The 18,274-nt window shown below is 43.2% G+C and overlaps 1 protein-coding gene across 1 annotated transcript; it reads right to left on the bottom strand.

Annotated features, from left to right (window-relative positions):
* Nucleotides 1–310: 310 nt before the first annotated feature.
* Nucleotides 311–1,942, bottom strand: Sox21 (SRY-box transcription factor 21). Its single transcript, XM_074043136.1, is given in 2 exon segments — nt 311–1,783; nt 1,786–1,942. Coding segments are annotated over 2 exon segments (1,335 nt in total). The 3' UTR covers nt 311–605.
* Between the last annotated feature and the right edge of the window lie 16,332 nt (nt 1,943–18,274).

Raw genomic sequence — 18,274 nt, 5'->3', positions numbered from 1 at the left:
CTGGGGGTTCTGCTTGAGAGAACAGAGCTCTGCAGAGTTCAAATAGTACAACTAGGAAGCTGGGCAGCTCAGAGCAGTCCCGCTCTGAGAAACTACTGACACAGATAGATCGTCAGCCTTTTTCGGTGCCAGCCATTTCAGACCCAACATCGGATCAGAGTGCATGCAACACAGATCGGGGAGGGGGGGAGGGCTGGGGGCGGGGAGAAGGTAATGAGAAACAAAAGCAAACTCCACAATAAAACTTCCAACGAACAAAACTGAAAAGCCCAACATGTCAATAAGTTACTCCTCCACCTCTGTGGGTCAAAAACGCAACAGGTTCCGAAGTGCAAAGCAAACAGCAACTGCTGCCGGCCACAACCGTCCTCCTACATAAAGTTGGCTGCCGAAGTGCGGGTCGGACACGATCCTGTGAAATCCACACGCACACTCGCCCGCGCCCTCGCGCGCTCGGCCACTCGCGCCCTACTGGCATCTCTGCCTCACTGCCTGGCATCTATACATCTATGTACATACAAAGCGGGCCCCGGGGCGCCGCGGGGCTCGTACCTATACATATGTACACGTGTGCACGCCGGTCCTCGCGGGGCGGCCCCGCGGGGTCATAGCGCCGCAGCGTAGGCCGCGGGATAGGGGTCCAGCTGAGGCTTGCCCATGCCCGGCAGCAGGATGTAGGCGAGCGGCGGCTGTAGCCCGGGGCTGGGCCACGCGCTGCAGTTGCAGGGGATCATGTAGCCGGGGTTGCCCGGGCTGGGGTGCGAGTGCGTGTGCCCCCCGGCGGCCGCGGCCGCCGCTGCAGCCGCCGCCGCCGCGCCGTGGAAGGCGCCCGCGCCCGCGCCGGGGTAGCCCAGCGACGACGCGTACGGCAGGCCGGACGACGACGACGAGATCTCTGCCATCTTGGAGCCCAGGTCAAGCAGCGAATAGGGACTGCCGGCGGCGGCGGCGGCGGCGGCGGCGGCGGCTGCGGCCGCCGATTGCGGGAAGAAGACGCGCGCGGCGGCAGCGGCGGCGGCGGCGGCCGCCTTCTCGGGGTTGGCGAGCAGCGACTCCGGGACCAGGCCGCCGCCCGCCCCCGCGTGCAGCCCCGCGCCCGCCTTGAGCGCCGGGTGCTCGGCGTCGGCCACGCCGCCCAAGCCGTAGGGCACCGGGAAGGCGAACTTGTCCTTCTTGAGCAGCGTCTTGGGCTTGCGCCGCGGCCGGTACTTGTAGTCGGGGTGCTCCTTCATGTGCATGGCGCGCAGGCGCTTCGCCTCGTCGATGAACGGCCGCTTCTCCGACTCGGTGAGCAGCTTCCACTCGGCGCCCAGGCGCTTGCTGATCTCCGAGTTGTGCATCTTGGGGTTCTCCTGGGCCATCTTGCGCCGCTGAGCCCGTGACCATACCATGAAGGCGTTCATGGGCCGCTTGACGTGGTCCACCGGCTTGGACATGCTGTCACCGTGCCGCGGCTGCAGCCCGCCGCCGCCCGGGCCCTCGCCCTCGGCCCGGAGGAAATCAATGTTGGCTGCCCGCGGGGACCCGCTCCGCCGGCCGGCGAGCGTCCCGGCGTCGCTCCCGCGCGGGAACAGGGGGCTGGAGGAGCAGCCCAGGGCCGCGGCGCTGCGCCCCTGGCCGCCTCGGTCTCGCTGGGGAAAATCCTCTCCGGGACACTAGAACTTCTCGGCGGTACCCCCACCCTGCTGTGGCGGTTAGCCCTCCGCTTGCTTTTTGTCCTTGTTCCGGTGACGTTGGCTGGCGATCTCCCCGCAAGTAGCCGCTGCCCGGCAGAGCTCTCCCCCTCTTCTGTCTTCTATCTCTTCAAAGCAAAGCAGCCCCGAAAGTTGCGTCGCGGAGGCTTCACCAAGTTGAGCCGAGGAACCCGCCGCCGCGTGCTGCCAAGTGCCAAAGGGGCTCTCGGCGGCTGGAGTGTTTGGGTTCTCCACGGTGACTTTCTCATTTGACAGAAGCAGATGGGGGTGGGGGAGGAGGGGGGTGGCCCCGGAGGAGGAAGAGGAGGGGGAGGCGGAGGAGGGTCCGGGTGAGCCACGAGAACGCCGAGCACCGCGATGGATATAAACACAAATAGAGCACAGGCCGATCTTCTAGATACGGACGGGGCAGGGCGCGCTGGTGGGAACCCTCCGATCGGCTGAGATTTTTTTTTGGAGGGGGGGGGACTGTCCCCCTCCCTCCCCCCGGCACCTGCTTCTCGAGGCTTTCTCTTCGGCCTTCGCTCAGGAGGAGTGAGGAAAGCAGGTCGGATGAAGCTTGAACAAGCCTGGGGTCGCCCGAGCTCAGACGAATTTCTCCCGGCTCGCCAAGGCGCCGCGTCGGGCTGTCCCCCGGGCCATGCTGGCTCCGAGCTGACTCGGGCTTCCGAAACACTCCAGGCGTGGAGGGAGCTGCAGCCTCGGGTCCCGCCGCTTTCCCCTTCTGACTCCTGTCGCCGCCGCCCGGCACTTGCAACTAACTTCGCCCAAGTTTCCGGCGCCGGCGCACCCGCGCCCCTCTCGGAGCGCTGGCCTCGAAGCGTGCGCCCGCGTGTGCGCGGAGCCGGGGCCCCGGTCTCCGGGGATCTCCGGCCACAGCCGAGTAGGGGCGGGGGGGCCGATGTGCTGGAGGAGGGGGTTTAAGGAAAACGTGCCATCACCTCAGTTCGCAGGTCTGTGCTGGGGCTGCTCCCACTTTCCCCACTGCCGCAGCACAGCGGGCCCTTCCCGGCCCTGGCCGCCACTCCACCGCTCCGAAGGCGGCCGGAACCCAGTGCACCGGCTCAGGTGAGTGTCGTTACCTGCGTGGGTACGCGCCCGGGGCCGGCGCTGGGTGTGCATGTCCAGCCGCCGCTGACTGTGTGTATATCTTGGGGCGTGCGGAGGAGGTGGAGCCCAGGACTCTGGGAGGGAGGAGGGACCAGCTGAACCTCCTCCCGCTCCCACACCCTCCGGGACCTCGAATTCACAGGCTCGCCCTCCGCCCCCTCCCAGTACTCCTCCTCCCACTCTTTTTCACTTTGAGAGCAGGTTTAGGCGAGTGGAGAGTCCGCCGCGCGCCGCAGAGTCTGCGCACTGTTTGGCGTTGGCAACCCTGGTGTCACCCGCGGCTGTCCCGCAGGGCCCCCAAAGGCTGCTCCGTGAGCCTCTGCCTGGAGAAAGAAAGAGGTGCGCAGGAGAGCTTCGCGAACTACGGAGGAAGAGGGTTGAGCCTGGAGAAGGGGAGACGCACCCTTGAAAATGTTTGAGATTGTTCGTAGCAAGAAAGTACTTACTTTCCTTGGAGGTCCAGATATTCCTTGAGCTGGCGATGCATCCAGCCAGAGGTAGTGGAGGGAAAAAGAGCTCAGTACGGGCTGAGCATCCTCTAGACAATCCTTGGGCAAAGGAACTAGTCTAGGCTGAGAGCATGCATCCTTGACTGACTACACAGCTCGTTAACAATTCTGTTTTGTTTTAATCCTGGTCGCCAAAGCCATCTACATACTGATCTCTTTAAGGTACAATTAACTTTACAATATCTCACTTAAATGCACAAGTAGGGCGAAGGTGCTTAAAATTGCTAAGTACAAATCATTTTCTCTGAAAGAAGTCAAACACACCCATCACTCTGCACTGGAATTTTTTCTATGCTATTGCACATAACTTTCTTTCTTAGTTCTTAGGCAGTTTTTTCTTTATAATTGATATGATGCCAAAAAAAAATCAAACAGCATCGTTTCATCACTTCTTGATCTGTAGCACATGTCTGGAGGGCTAATTTTCAAAGTAGCCTGTTTGCCTTTTTTCTTAGACAGTTTGAATTTGACCTACCCAAGTGGTCTGTGCAGGTAGGAACGTCTATAACTTTTTGCAATTTATGTTCAATTAGCACACATACATAGAAAAACAAAACATTGATTGTAATTGTGAACTTGAATAAGAACTGTTTGAGATCATTATGTTGATTTAAAAGTTAGGTTTACTTTGTTGCTCATTTTAATAAAAGAATAGTGATTTTTAAAAAATCTCAGTTGTGATAACAAAACTGTAACATATGTGTGGGCTTGTGTTTTTCTTAGGCTGTCACATTTACAAATGCTTATTTTGTATCAGTTATGCCCTGGTAAAACAATTGGACTGATTTCTCTAAACTTATTCGTTTAACAGGCTCTGGAAAGACACCCTGTCATTCACAGACTCTGGGTGGTGCCGTGTTAAAACATTAGCAGGTGTAATTACATAGACTGGGATATTAAATATACTGTTTTGTGATGATAAACTACAAAATTGTCATCCCTGGGCTTTTAACCTACTAACTTGTATAATAGGTTTGAAACAAAAATACTATCCACTGTCACACAAAGGACATATGTACGGAGACACAAAACATGAACAACTGCTATTCACTAAACATTCTGAATAAAGTTGAATCTAATTAATCTTGACATGTAAATAATGGTAAAGATTGAGGAAATTTATTTTATATTGGTATTTTAAATTATTTTATGTTCTTCAAGTTTAAGTTTTTTCAGTCTGCAATAAATTATTGTTAAATTGAAAAATGGATATATGATTGAAATTTATGCTTTTATATGCTGTGTCTTGTAAAAATTAGATACATAAAGTTCCTTGGATATAGTTTTTCCAGTATAAACTGCAATATTGTCTGTTTAATTCTAGCAAATGATCTGAATTTGAAAGTTCAAGTCCAAGAATGTTGAACTATGGAAAACAAAGGTGTCATAAAAAGAAAATGACCATTTGTGTGCTTTCTGTTCACCAAGAAGAATTTCACACATTTCAATGTTGGATTTTTAGGGATCAATATTCTTGGCTCAACCACCCCTCTCAACCAAGGGAAGAGTTCTCACAATAAGTTGTGACCTAAAGGAAGGTAGTGTGGCATCTCTGTTATCAACCTCTTGCTTGAATCTGGTTGAGCTTTTAACAAAGTAAATTTTCAAGCCATGTTCAATTATACATGTCAAAATGTAAATTCACTCTTAGTTTCCTCCTGTGTTATGTTCTAAGTGATAGAGTGTTCTATTTTTGTTCTTGTGCAGTTTTGTCCTGACCCTGAAAAACCGTAGGGTATAGAAAATGGAATGGTCTATGTGAGGGAGCAATGAGTGAAGAAGGAGCTGAGGAGAATTGTAAGTGTAATGGGTCTTGTTTGTCACCTTTTGACTGTAAGTATCTAGCCAAGAGTCTCATTGGTAGTGTAGTTTAGCTGGGTCTGTATTTTCCTTGTGGCCGCAGTAATACCTCTGATCACAAATGCATCCATCAGAAACAGAGATGCTCTCTCAGGAAAAGTTTGTGGGTCTGTGTAAATTCACTACCCTCTCCCCCACCCCCACCCCCTTAAATTCTCCTCTGTGGCTCCTTTTCAGTTCTAAAACTTTCACTAGGAGGCAGCAATGAGGTTTCTGGGGAATAAAAAATACTCTGGTCACACCAGATTAACTGGCTTCCTTTCTCTTTCTCTTCCATAAAAGAGGGGAGAGTATTTAGGTTCCAAAGAGAACGAAGACATTTTCCTCCATCTTTTCAGTCTCCTCTTTCACTGGATTTTCACCCAGACGGCTCACTTTCAATTTTCCTTACATTTTTGTAGAACCATGGAGGTGATAGACCACAGCACATGGAACCAATAGGACATAAGAGGTGACCAGATAAGAGTCATGGGCAGTAAAGGTGATGCCCTCATCCATGGGGCTAAATAATCCTACATGGAGCTCTGAGAGCCTGCAACTGCAGTTAGAGAACTGAGGCTGTGTCTTAAGCAGGTGCAATGAAAGACTCCATAGGCTTTCAGACCTGCACAGAAAGGCCATTCAGCCTGTTTATCCTGTTCAGAAGGAAATGAGCAAATGTGACAGCAATCTTAGACTTTTGTCACAGCTCTCCTGTCCTATCAGCCTCACCAAGGGGAAACTTCCAAACACATGGTCCACATAAATCCCAAGAGAGTGGGTGACTGACTGAGTTTAGTGGTTATGGCAGGAACCAGTAGTTGCAAAAGTGGCCCTTTTCCAGTGACTGCTCCATTTTCATCTTTTTGAGATTTATTCTCATTGTTCCTGCTGTACCTGGGAACCAGGACTGCACACATCAATTATGGAGACGCTTTTCCTCATTTCTTCTTGATAGTGCTTAAGCAGCTAGCATTTTTTAAAGGACAACGAAGCAAGGGGAAAAAACTGGCCTCCCACCCCCAATAAAAACCCTTTATGAAAAGACAATAAAATAATCCCAAACAGACTTCACAAAATTCTGATTTATAGATTTCAAGAATCCTGCAAAAGCAATGGAGAGCTTTGATTATCTTAGGATATATGTTTTTTTAATGAGAATAAAGTAGTCTTGAACAAAACCAGTCAGCTAGCCTTTCGTGTGGCCTATGTAATGAAAAAATCCTTCCAGCCTTCTGTAGCCTTCAAATGAGGAGAATTGGTCCTGATAGAGAAGCGTCACTTGTAAATTTCACTACCATCATATTTTGGTTTATTTAGGGGAAAAACAAGCCTGATAAAGGGTTCCCTTAAATATCCCAGCAGGGTGGTAAGTAGGTCAGTCTCATGGTTTTACAGAAGTCACTCTATCTGACTGTCCTCCCTCCCAGCACCCACACTGCTGGGTGTTATGTGTCATGCCTCTGATTCAGGACCTGTCTAGGGGTAATCTGCTGTAGAGTTCATTAACTGAGCAGTTTGCTCACTTTATAACAACCAGTTATGGAGTTCTTAGGATAGCATGCCTTTTACAGGCCTTCCCTTATGAAACTTTCTGGAAAACCCTATAAAATAAGAGTTACCATCTCCAATTTGCAGATTGCGGAATGGAGCCTTAGAACTGATGAGCTAGCAAGTTGTCCAAAGTCCCGGAACAGTCAGGGGCAGGACTAGGACTTCAGCATACCACTTGGAGTCCTGGGGAAGGCTCAGCCTCTTCCTGGCACGGATTTCCCACGTCTACCTCCCTCCTCAAGCCTCTGTGACTCCCTCAGAGCCCTGCTCCCTTCGAGGGAGGAGGAAGCGTCCAAAATCCAATGACAACGTCTCCATAAGGCCACAACAACAGCTCACTAAGAGGGCAGCGCCCAGAGTCCATTCTGCTGCCTTGCTGCCAGGCCTCCCTGGCTCCTGAGGTCAGCACAGGTTTAGGTTCAGCTGCAGCCCACTACTGTCACTGCCTGGCTGCCCACGGCAAACAGTGAACTATTGCCAGCCTTCAGTAAACCCAGTCTCTACCCTTTCTCTGATAACCAAGGGCTGCTAAAAGGACTCTCCTAACAATGTTATCTAATCGTAGTCTTCATTTTCTCCCAACCCCAGCTATCCACTTTCCTCTTCCCTTCCCTTCCTTCTCCTGCCCCCTTTACCTTTCTTTTGCGGAGCACAAAAATGTGGTTTAATCACAGTTCCTGATTCATGATCCATTCTCATAATTGGCTCACCAATGGCCCATTTTTATTTAGTTAATAATTTAACAAGCATTTATGAATCTACCACCCTAAATAAAATCTACCAGTAAACGTATTACTCAACTAGATGATCTCCCTAGTAGACTATCCATACACTCCCCCTTCGCCCAGCCCAACCAAACCTCTTTTTTTTTTTTTTTTTTTTCAGTACTGGGCCTTGAGTATGTTAGGCAAATACTTTACCTGAGCTATGCCTCCAGCCCTTTTGTTTTAATTTTATTTCTGAAATAGAATTTTACTAGCTTTGGGGTAGGGGGAAGGAGAGAGATCTCTTGAGCAAGAAATTCTCCTGCCTCCACCTCCCACTTCCAAAATTGCTGTGATTACAAGCCTGTACCACTAAGACCCTCTACACTGAAACCATTTTTCATTCCCTTAATTTTTATATATTTTTTAAACTCTAGCCGTATTCTTAAAAAGTATGTTTTAATTTTGTTTTTAACTTGTAAGTTAAGGTTTCCATAAGAAAACTTTATTGACGTTATAATCTTTCTTGACTTTTTTCATTTAATTATATTATTTAGATTCATCAGTTTTACAGCATATCACTAGTTCATTCATCTCAGCTGCTCAGAAATACCTGTCCCAGTTTTTCTCTTCCATGCTGATGAGCGTCAGGGGTGTTCCCTGACGTTCAGCATTGGGATCTGGTTACTATAGGCATTCTCATCCATGTACTGTAGTCTGTACACACAGGCAAAAAGCTGTGAAAATGGGAAACTCACCCAGTGTTGTACCCTTTCTCCCAATGGGTCTTTTGTGTCTCTGTTCACTTTTGATTGTTTTTCACAAGTACTCAGAGAGTTGTTTTTGATATTTTTGCCCCAACTTTATCATCTATGAGATGGTTGGTCCTACAGTAGCTATTTACCCATTACCAGCATCCATCTGAGATTGATATGTGTGGATAGTATGAGGTAGACCCATTACTTGTAAAGATTGCCTTTTTATTAAAATTTTTTTCTTGTGGTACTGGAGTTTGAACTCAGGTCCTCATGCTTGCTGGGCAGACACTTTACCAGTTGAGCCACGCTGCCAGCCTGAAAAGACTGCCTTTTTCTAAGACTCATGAGTACTACTTCACCCCAAGTGAAATTGATATGAGTTGGTTTCTGAGCTAATTTGATTCATATCTTTCTGTCACTGATATTATATATGTATATATAAACTTGGTAAAATTATTGTACCTCTATTATCCCTAGGTCTTAAAAAATATATTTAATTCTGAATATAAATACCACATTTTCTTTTAAAAAGAGCATCTTTTGAAGAATTTTATTTTCTGTCTGTTGACTTTGTAAGTGACAACCTTGTGAAATCATTTTCTTTTTGTTGGTATGGGGTTTTGAACTCAGGGCCTCGCACTTGCTAGGCAGGCATTCTACCACTTGAACTGTGATGAAACCATTTTTAACTCAAATAATTTATTTAAAAGTTCTCTTAGTTTTTTTTACACATAAAATAATATGATCTGTAACTTGAGAATTTTCTTTCTTCCTTTCTGATTCTTATGCATCATATTTCTTTTCCTTATCTTACTGCACTGTCTAGGCTCCTCAGTTCATTGTTGAACAGAATTTGTGACAGTAAATGTACTTGTCTTTTCCCTGATTCATGTATGGCATCCTGGAGGGGTTACCATACTCTTTCAGGAGCTTGGGACTTTTGACAGTCTAGTAAAACTCTGGTGCCACCACCTCTCAACCACCACTCAAACATACATCTAATGCATTTTCCTGGGTTTGTTCTTGGTTATGTTTTTTGTTTGTGTTTTTTAGTTTAGACAGTTGGTCAACCTTGTCGTTTAGTTTTTGTCTCTAGAATAAGAATCCTACTTCATCGGGCACACCAATCCTTATCACCGGAGAAGCAATTCCTTCCCCCCATTCTCTATCTGCCCGGCACAGGTTTCTGCCAAATGAAGTTGCTCACTGCTTGCCTGGTTATGACTGTAGATTGTTTGCCTTGGCTGGCTGCTGTACCATTGTACTATTGCATCTTGCATGAGGAACTGTAGCCACTATGCCTGCACCATTGGGCAAAAACTCCAGGGCTTGTGTAGCTGAGACAGTTTTCCTTAGTTTTTGCACACCTCTGTAAAGGATCACTGCTTGGTCCAGCCTCAGTGCCTGTGTGTTGAGGACAAGTCAGGGCCTTGAATCACTCCACATGGGCCCCACCTAAGTGAGGGCATTTATTTTACTCAAATATTGTTTTCTTTCTCTAAAGTCAGGATAAAATATCTTATGGAAAAGCAAAGACGTAATTCCTTCTAATTTTTGACATTTGAATATCATGAAAGGACATAAGGCAGGAATCTTGCAGTATTAAAAAAATAGTGATTTGCCTGATAACAATCTGTGCCTAATTTGTCCAGCTGCCTGAAAAGTTGACTCATGACCTCAGTGGACTTATCACACATAGTATTTGTAGAGCCACATTGTATTTTAATGCTTTGTTTGGGCACCAAAGTGCCTCTATATACTAACTTCCTAGTTGACGTGTCCTTTTGTTCATTATCAGCATCCAATTTCACATTCCAGTCAGGTGTCAGAAGTGGCTAGACTCTGCAATCACAGGCATGCCTACAGCATGGCTTTTCAATGTGCTTTTAAACTATTATTTGATGTTTTTGCATGCACTTTGTCTACTAGCAAGTACATCTATTGCTGCCAAACAAAGCCCTGCTTTTGATAAAACTTGTCTTTGTTTATTTACATAAGACAAAGAGGGCTCTCATTGTATAATAAGGATTGCTTTTTAATAAACTCACATGGGAATGAGTTAAGAGAATGGAAACAACTGGACAAGAAAATACTATCTGGTGGATTCATTAATAATAGTTTAGAGTTGCTTTTTCTATAAACCTTTTCTGACATAACTCCAGAGGGCTGTATTGACTACTCCCTGCTTTTATGTTTCTCTGTATCCTGGATCAGCTATTATTCCAGCACTCCTGGTTACAACTGTTAACCCGTATGTTTCTCCTCACTTAACTTTAAACACCCCAAGGGCAAAGGACCATATCTTTTTGATCTTTATACCTCTGCACCTCGCAAGGCTCCTGGCATTGGATAGGCACTCAATAAATGGTTGATGAATGAATGAATCAGCTACATGCTCTAAGTCCTTGTGTGCACAGCCAAGGAGAAAGGAGAGGCTGAGGATTTAACCCCCATGATTCAGGTAAAGAATTGTCAAGCTAATCTTAATTAAATAATCAATCTTAATGAAGTCTAGAAAGGACTTAAATAATGTTAAATAATGTACCCCAAGTAAAACTCTCATATTCTTACCTTCTATCATTCAAGATATTTTACGTATAATCTATCTGCACCCCCTCTCCTCTTGAACAATTTGGTCATTACTTAAGTCCTTAATTTAAAATTGCTATTGAGGATGGATATGTTACCATGACAATAGCTATTAAGTTCCAGCTGTAAAAGTTGCTTAATCTCATCCCAGCTACTCAGGAGTGGAGACAGAAGGATTGCAGTTCAAGGCTAGTCTGGGAAAATGCTTCAGACCCTACCTGAAAGACAAACTAAAAGCAAAAGGACTGGGCTCAAGTGGGAGAGCCCAAAGCAAGGCCTCAAGTTCAATCTCCAGTACTGCACCTCAAAAAATATTGCTTTACTTTTTGTATTTTAAAGGGCCTTGACTATAAAAAAATGAATGAAATCATGTTTTTTATATTCTTATAAGATGAATGGAATACTTAAAGGACTGGTGGCTAGACATTCTCATTGAATATATTTTCCCCCCAGCGCATTAACTCTGAATGATGTGACTTTTACACTAAGAATTCTTTGGACTTTGGGCAGGGAACACTCAGGGAACTCTCGGGGTACCTGAGATGAACCTCTTTTCCAAAAGTTCTGCTTGATTCACAACAAAGGGGGCTTGGGAAAGGAGAAGGTAAGGAGGGACTTACATATTTTGTTTAGAACTTGTGCAATAGACTGTATTATGTCCCCCCTTCCAAATATATATTAAAGCCTTGTCCCAAGTATGGCTGTATTTGGAGATGGGGCCTCTAAGGAAAAAACAAGGTTAAATGGAGTCACCACATTACAGCCTGGTCCAATAAAAGTAGTGTCCTTATAAGAATAGATGCTCAGAGAACATATTCTTTCCTTCCTTGTTCCCAGTGCTCAGAGAACATATTCTTTCCTTCCTTGTTCCCAACCTTGTACAAGCTCAGAGGTAAGACATGTCAGGACAAAGCAGCTGTCCGCCAGACAAGAAGAGAGCCTTCATCTGACATTGAATCATGTATTCAATTCATTGAGTCTTGATCTTAGATTTCCCAGCCCTCAGAACTGTGAGAAGATAAATTTCTGTTGATTAAACCGCACAGTCTGTGGTATTTTATTAAGGCAGCATGAACTAACTAATACCACTTCTATAAGTCTTTGACATTGTACATCAAAAATTTATTTTTGTTTTACTTTTGTCTCAAAAATCCAACAAACACAACTCCCACCTTCCAATAATTTTGACTTTTCTTACCCCCCAAATAAAGGTTTTTATTCTGAAACAGATATTTCCTTCATCCTTTCAAATTATTCTGTCTTCCTTTTATAAGTCCAGAAGAGTTTGGTGGATAAAGCGTGAGAACTGGTGATGTTTTTTATCTTTTTTCTTAATCATGTGGAGGTCTGGGATGCTGGGCTGAGACTGGAAGTAGTACTAAGAAAAGCCACTAAGAAAGCTACTATTGTACTTTTAAGGAATTATTGTGATTAAGTCTACATAGAATTGGGATGTCAGGCTGATGCTTAACTATGTGACTCTCTGAGATAATGTCACTTTAGGAATTTAATTGGCTGCTTCCAGCACCTTGTGCCCAAGGGCTAGAGATACTATGGTAGATTGAAGATTGAGGTAAATTCTTTGTTACTCCTTCATTGAGAACCAAAGTCTAGCAACTAACTCCTTGAATCTGAGTTGACCTTAGGGACTGGTTTGATCAATAGTAGAAGTGTCATTCTGGGATCTTTGAGTCTAGGTCATTAGAAGCTTTATAGCTTCTATCTGGATTGTTGGTCTCCCGGAGCCTTGAGCTGTCATGTGAAAATCACAACTATTCTGTTTTGCCTTTTTAGAGATGCATCCTGATATGCAGTACCAGCTGATTCAAACCTTCCCACCATCCCCACTGCTGGTGTAGCAGATGCTGTCTTGGATTCTCTACAGCAGTTCATGTATCAACAGATACCACCAAAGACTTTTGTCATGTTATGTGAGACAGAAGAATCACCCTGCTGATCCTTGTCTGAATACCTCACCTACAAAATTGTGACAGATAATAAATTGCTCATTGCAGTAAACCACTATGCTTTGGAATAGTCTGTTATGCAGTGATAAATAACTAGAACAGCCTTCATCTGGTAATCAAATAATTAACTAAACAAGCCAATCTACTAGTTTACAAGTGGATTCTGTTGAAGACTACCTAGTTCCTTTTAACCCTGAAGAGCCAGATTTAATAAAACAGGCAAAGGAAGAAAACACACAGGTTATAAAGTCTATAAGAGGAGACTTTCAGTATGAAGAAAATGGTTCAACACTTGAAGAAATTCAGCTCCCCCTTCTCAATTATGAAATTATGGCCAATTTTGAAGAGGGTAGAGAAGAAATTAGCTAGGAACCCTTCTGCATGGCTGGGACAATTCTATTGTCCCATGGAGTGGTTCATAGTCCTTTTCAATTCTGAAAAAAAAAATTTGTCTTTTCATAGTAACTTTCTAGATAGGAATAAGATCCTTTCTATATTTTCTGTGAAGAGCGAGTCAGACACAAAACTTACTTTCTACAAGGAGAGAGACAAACTTCGTATAATCATGGGTGTCACTTTTCACTTGTGTGATTTTAGCTTGAAAAGTCTTTTAAAAAAACTAAACAGTCCAAACTTAAAGTATTAGACTAACTCAATTAAAAAAATGAACACACAGAAACCTAATGTTTTATATTCCTTGATAATATTTATCAATACCTGGATGGATTCTGGAGTCACTTAATATAGTCCTAGTTTTAGAGGTCATATTCAGGATTTCATCTCTTTTTAAACTCTTAATTTCTAATTTTATCATTTTGAAGTATATATGAATAAATTATCTTCATTGGACTAAAAAAATAATTCATTGCTTCTGTGAGGACCAATTACACATCTAACTGTTGAAAAAAGGAATAGACTTTGCTAGAGGACACGAGGCTTCACCCAAACGTTAACACACATCACTGACATTTCCTTGGTAGAGTTCCATCCCCTTCACTTTAGTCAGGGGCTTTTTGCTTTCATGTCTTTTAAGAAATACATTGCTTAAGGAAAATATTAGTAATGTCTGCAGAGATGGATTAATAAATTCCATTGCTGACTGGACTCCTACTCACCCTGATGAATCAGTGGTTTTGTGGTTTTTGAAATCAACAGAGCCCATCAATTAAAATACATACTGCAATTAATGTTTTTAATTGTAAACACTCTGAATAGGATGCTGCCCCAGAGAATAAGCAATATGTGTTTAAAAGGCAGGTTGGAGCAGACTGCCTAAACTGTTTGAGTTCCATATTTTCTTCACACACCAGTTGCCAGCTTAACTTAGGGATTCTGGGACTCATAATATCTTTCTTTGCAAGCACAAAAGGATGTAAAGATCAGAATGAAATGAGGCAATGCAAGTAAGTGGCAGAATGTTATTTTTCAGGTAAAATATCTAGGAACTGCCCAAACCACGAGAGGAGACAGAGGTATATCTAGCTCCCCTGGACAGTAGGGTAAGATGACATCTTTCCATCCAGTTGGCTAGAATTGTAAATGTTATTCCCCTCCCCCTTTGTCTTTTAAGGCACGTCATAAGGCTTGATTTCTCCACAGTCACTTTGATTCTCAGCACCCTTCTCCTTTTACTTATTCCAGAATTCAGCTATCAGAGTCAACTGTCATGTCATATGAGGAAGATTATTTTTATAAAGTCTTAATGAAGATGTAATTTTTATACCATACAATTCACTGATTTAAGCTGTATCATCCAATGTTTCTCAGTATATTCACCAACTTGGGTAATTATCACCCAATAATCACTACAAAAAAAAAAACTACAAAAAAAAAAACTTCCTACACTTTAGAAGATACTCTTCATTAATCCCCAGCTGTCCCTCCTCCTTTTAGCCTGAGGCAACCAGTAATTTACTTTCTGTCTCTGCAGATTAGCCTGTTCTGGACATTTCATGTAAACATAATCCTATGATTCGTGGTATTTTGTGAGAGGTTTCTTAACTTAGCATAATGTTTTGAGGGTTCATCCAGGTTGCAACATGTATCAAAGGTTTATTCAGTTTTATTGGGGAGTAATATATTATATGGGCATACACACTTTATTCATCCATTCATAAGCTGATTGTCATTTGGGTTGCTTCCACAGTTTGGCTGGGATGAGTAACGTTGGTAATGAACACCATGTTGAAATTTTTGTGTGGATATATATTTTCATTTTTCTGGGTACATGCCTAGGAGTGGAATTGCTGTCATATAGTAACTACTTTTCGATGAACTCTTCAACTAGAACATGCTGAAAATACATGTCTTGGCCAAACGATTTTGCTGTCTTCCAAAGTGACTGTGTCAATGTCACTTGCTATCAGCAGTATAAGAAGGTTCTGATTTTTCCACATCCTCATTGCGTTAGGGTTCTTCAGAGATCAGACCCAGTGGGAATCAGCTTATATGACAATGAGGTTCAGAAGTCCCATGATCTGCCATAACCAAGCTGGAGAACCAGGAAGTCGGTGGAGAAATTCAGACTGAGTCTTAAAACCTAAGACCTGAGGGGTGGGGTGACATGGAAGCTCCAGTCCAAGTTGGAAGACCTGAGAACCTGGGCTAAGAACCAGGAGCACCCAGGTCTGATGGCAGGAGAAGATGGATGCCCCAACTCAAACACAGAGAGAAAATCTATACATTCTTCACTGCTGTTTTGTCCTATTTGGCCCCTTAACCAGTTGGAGGATGCCCACACACATCAAGAAGGGCAAGCTTATTCACTCAGTCTACTGATTTTTCTCCCAAACACCCAGAAATAATGTTTTACTAGCTAACTGGGCATCCCTTAACCCAGTCTAGTTAACACATAAAATTTATATATAATATTATTATTATATATAATTCTACTTAATGTTATAAAGTATCTTATGGTTAGGTTTTCATTTACATCATGTTAAACTTTGTCTTGTCTTTTTAAAAAAATCATTTCTATACCTTTTCGGAGAGAAGACTTTTCAGATCCTTTGTTCATTTGAAATTCATTAGATTGTGTTTTTTGTCTTTTTATTGTTAAGTTGTAAGAGTTCTTTTTGAAATAGACAAATGTGAATTCTCCAACTTTTTTTCAAGATTGTTTGGCTATTTGCAATCACTTTTATTTTCATATTAATGTTAGATCAGCTTGTCAATGTATATAAAAAGCCAGCTGGGATTTTGATACATATAGTGAAGAATCTGTGAATCAGTTTGAAAAAATGTAGCTGTCTTAAGAACATTATGTCTTTCAAAACGTGAATGGGAAGTGGTTTTTCGTTATTTAAGTCTTCTTTAATTTCTTTCAATAGTATTTATAGTTTTCAGTCAACAAATTATACTTTTGGAAAATTTATTTCTAAGTATTCTTTTTGATAGTGTTGCTCTAGCACTTGAGCCACACCCTTATCTCCTTTTGCTTTGGTTTATTTTTCAGATAGGGTCTTGTGTTTTCACCTGGGGCCAGGCTCAGACCTTGGTCCTTCTGCCTCTGCCTCCCAGGCAGGTGGGTTACAGGCTGGAGTCAACATGCCTAGTCTTTTACATTGTTTTTATTTTTTTTAAACCTTCAACTTTACCAAAATCATTTTTAAACTATAGTAGTTTTTGATGGATTCCTTCTGATTTTCTGTATACAGTCTTGTGTCTTCTTTAAATAGAGTTTTACTTCTTTCTTTGTAATATTGATGACTTTATTTCTTTTTATTGAGCAATTGCCCTTGCTAGAACCTTCACTCTAACACTGAACAGAAACGGTGAATTCTTTTTCTTTTTGATAGACAAAGGATTTTCAAGGATCATCTTTGTCAGTTTGAAGAAATTAATATCTGCTGGCAGTTGTGTGTGTGTGTGTGTATGTGTGTTTAAAATTGTGATGAGATGTTGAATTGAATCAAATTCTTTATGCATCAATTGAAATAGTAATTTTTTTGTCTATTACTCTATTGACATGGTATATTCCCATGGCATATTGTATTGATTACAGAACCAACCTTGCATTTTAGGATAAATACCCATTGGCTGTGATATATTATCCTTATATGTTGCTTGATTCAGATCTCTAGTGTTTTGTTAAGGACTTTTGTGTCTATATTCATACGAGACATCTGTCTGCAATTTTCTGTGATATCCTTGTATGGTTTCGGTATCAGGCTAATACTGATGTCACAGAGTGAGTTGGGAAGTATTCTCTACCATTTTATTTATTTATTTTGGAAGCTTGTGAGGAATTTGCATTAATTATTTAGATGTTCGATAGAATTCAGCAGTAGAGCCATCTTGACCTGTGTTTTTCTTCGTAGGAAGTTTTAAGATTATTAATTGTGGTGATTAATTTTGTGTGTCAGCTTGGAAAGTGCTTTTAGATAGATTAGTATTGTTGGTGGAGTGGTTCAAGTGGTAAGAGTGCCTGCCTAGCAAGCATGAGGCCTTGAGTTCAAACACAGTACTGCCCGCCCCCCCCAAAAAAGACTACTAGATAGATTAGTATTTAAATTACTGGATTTTGGATAAAGCAGATTGCAGTCCATAATGTGGGTGGGTCTGATTCAGTCAGCTGAAGACCTGACTGGAGCAAAATGAACAGTCTCCCTGGGCAAGAGGAAAACCTCCAGCAGATATCTTCATACTTCATCTGCTCCATGAGTGATTCTGGCAACCTGAGGGCTACTCTGCAGATGTGAGGCTTGTGATCCTCCATGATCGTGTGAGCCAACTCCTCCTAATAAATCTCCTCTATGTACATACATCCTACTAGCTCTTTTTCATTGAAGAACCCTAATATACTAATTCACTCTCTTTATTTGCTATAGGTTTATTAAGCTTTCCCATTTCTTCTTAAATTGATTTTGGTGGTTTATTCCTTTCTAGAATTTTCCCATTTCTAGCTAAATTATCGAATTTGTTGGTGTATAATCATAAATATACCCTTATAATCCTTTCCAATTTCCATTGCTGTCATTACAGTGGTAGTAATGTAGCAGGGAGGAGGACAAAAAAAGAAACACGTAAGTCTGTGCTCTGATAATGTAGCAGGGGGAGGGGATGGCACAGCAGGAAGATAAAACTTAAAATATCTAAACGTGAATAAGGTCACTTAGCACTGGAGGGTGAAGTAGTCAATAGAGTTGCATCCAACCATATTGGGTTAAACCTTGCTCTTTGCTTCTGTAACCTGCTTGCAAGGGTATATAAGGTGAGACCCCTTTGTTCTCAGGGCTCAGCTTTTGGATGTGAATCTGTTGAGCTGCTGCTGTCAGGCTAATAAATATTGTTTCCTGAAAAGCCTTTGTGTCCCATGTGTCTGTTTGAGATTCCAGTAACATTTCTTGGGGCTCATCTGGGATTCAGAGAAGGCATTTTTGCCCCTTGTCACTGGGACCAGCATCCTGGGCTTGTTGGGAGAGGGTCCCACCAGACACCAGTGGACCTGTTGATCTGACAGAGGGACTTGCCTTTCCCAGCATCCAAAGAACAAGTCTCAATTGCACAAAGGAACCTGGAGAAGACTTGAGAACCAATTGGGAACCCCAC

This window comes from Castor canadensis, chromosome 10 (assembly GCF_047511655.1).
Source record: "Castor canadensis chromosome 10, mCasCan1.hap1v2, whole genome shotgun sequence".
Classification (NCBI taxonomy): Eukaryota; Metazoa; Chordata; class Mammalia; order Rodentia; family Castoridae; genus Castor; species Castor canadensis.
The sequence above is the reverse complement of the archived record's forward strand: the minus strand, read 5'-3'. Positions and strand labels throughout refer to the sequence as shown.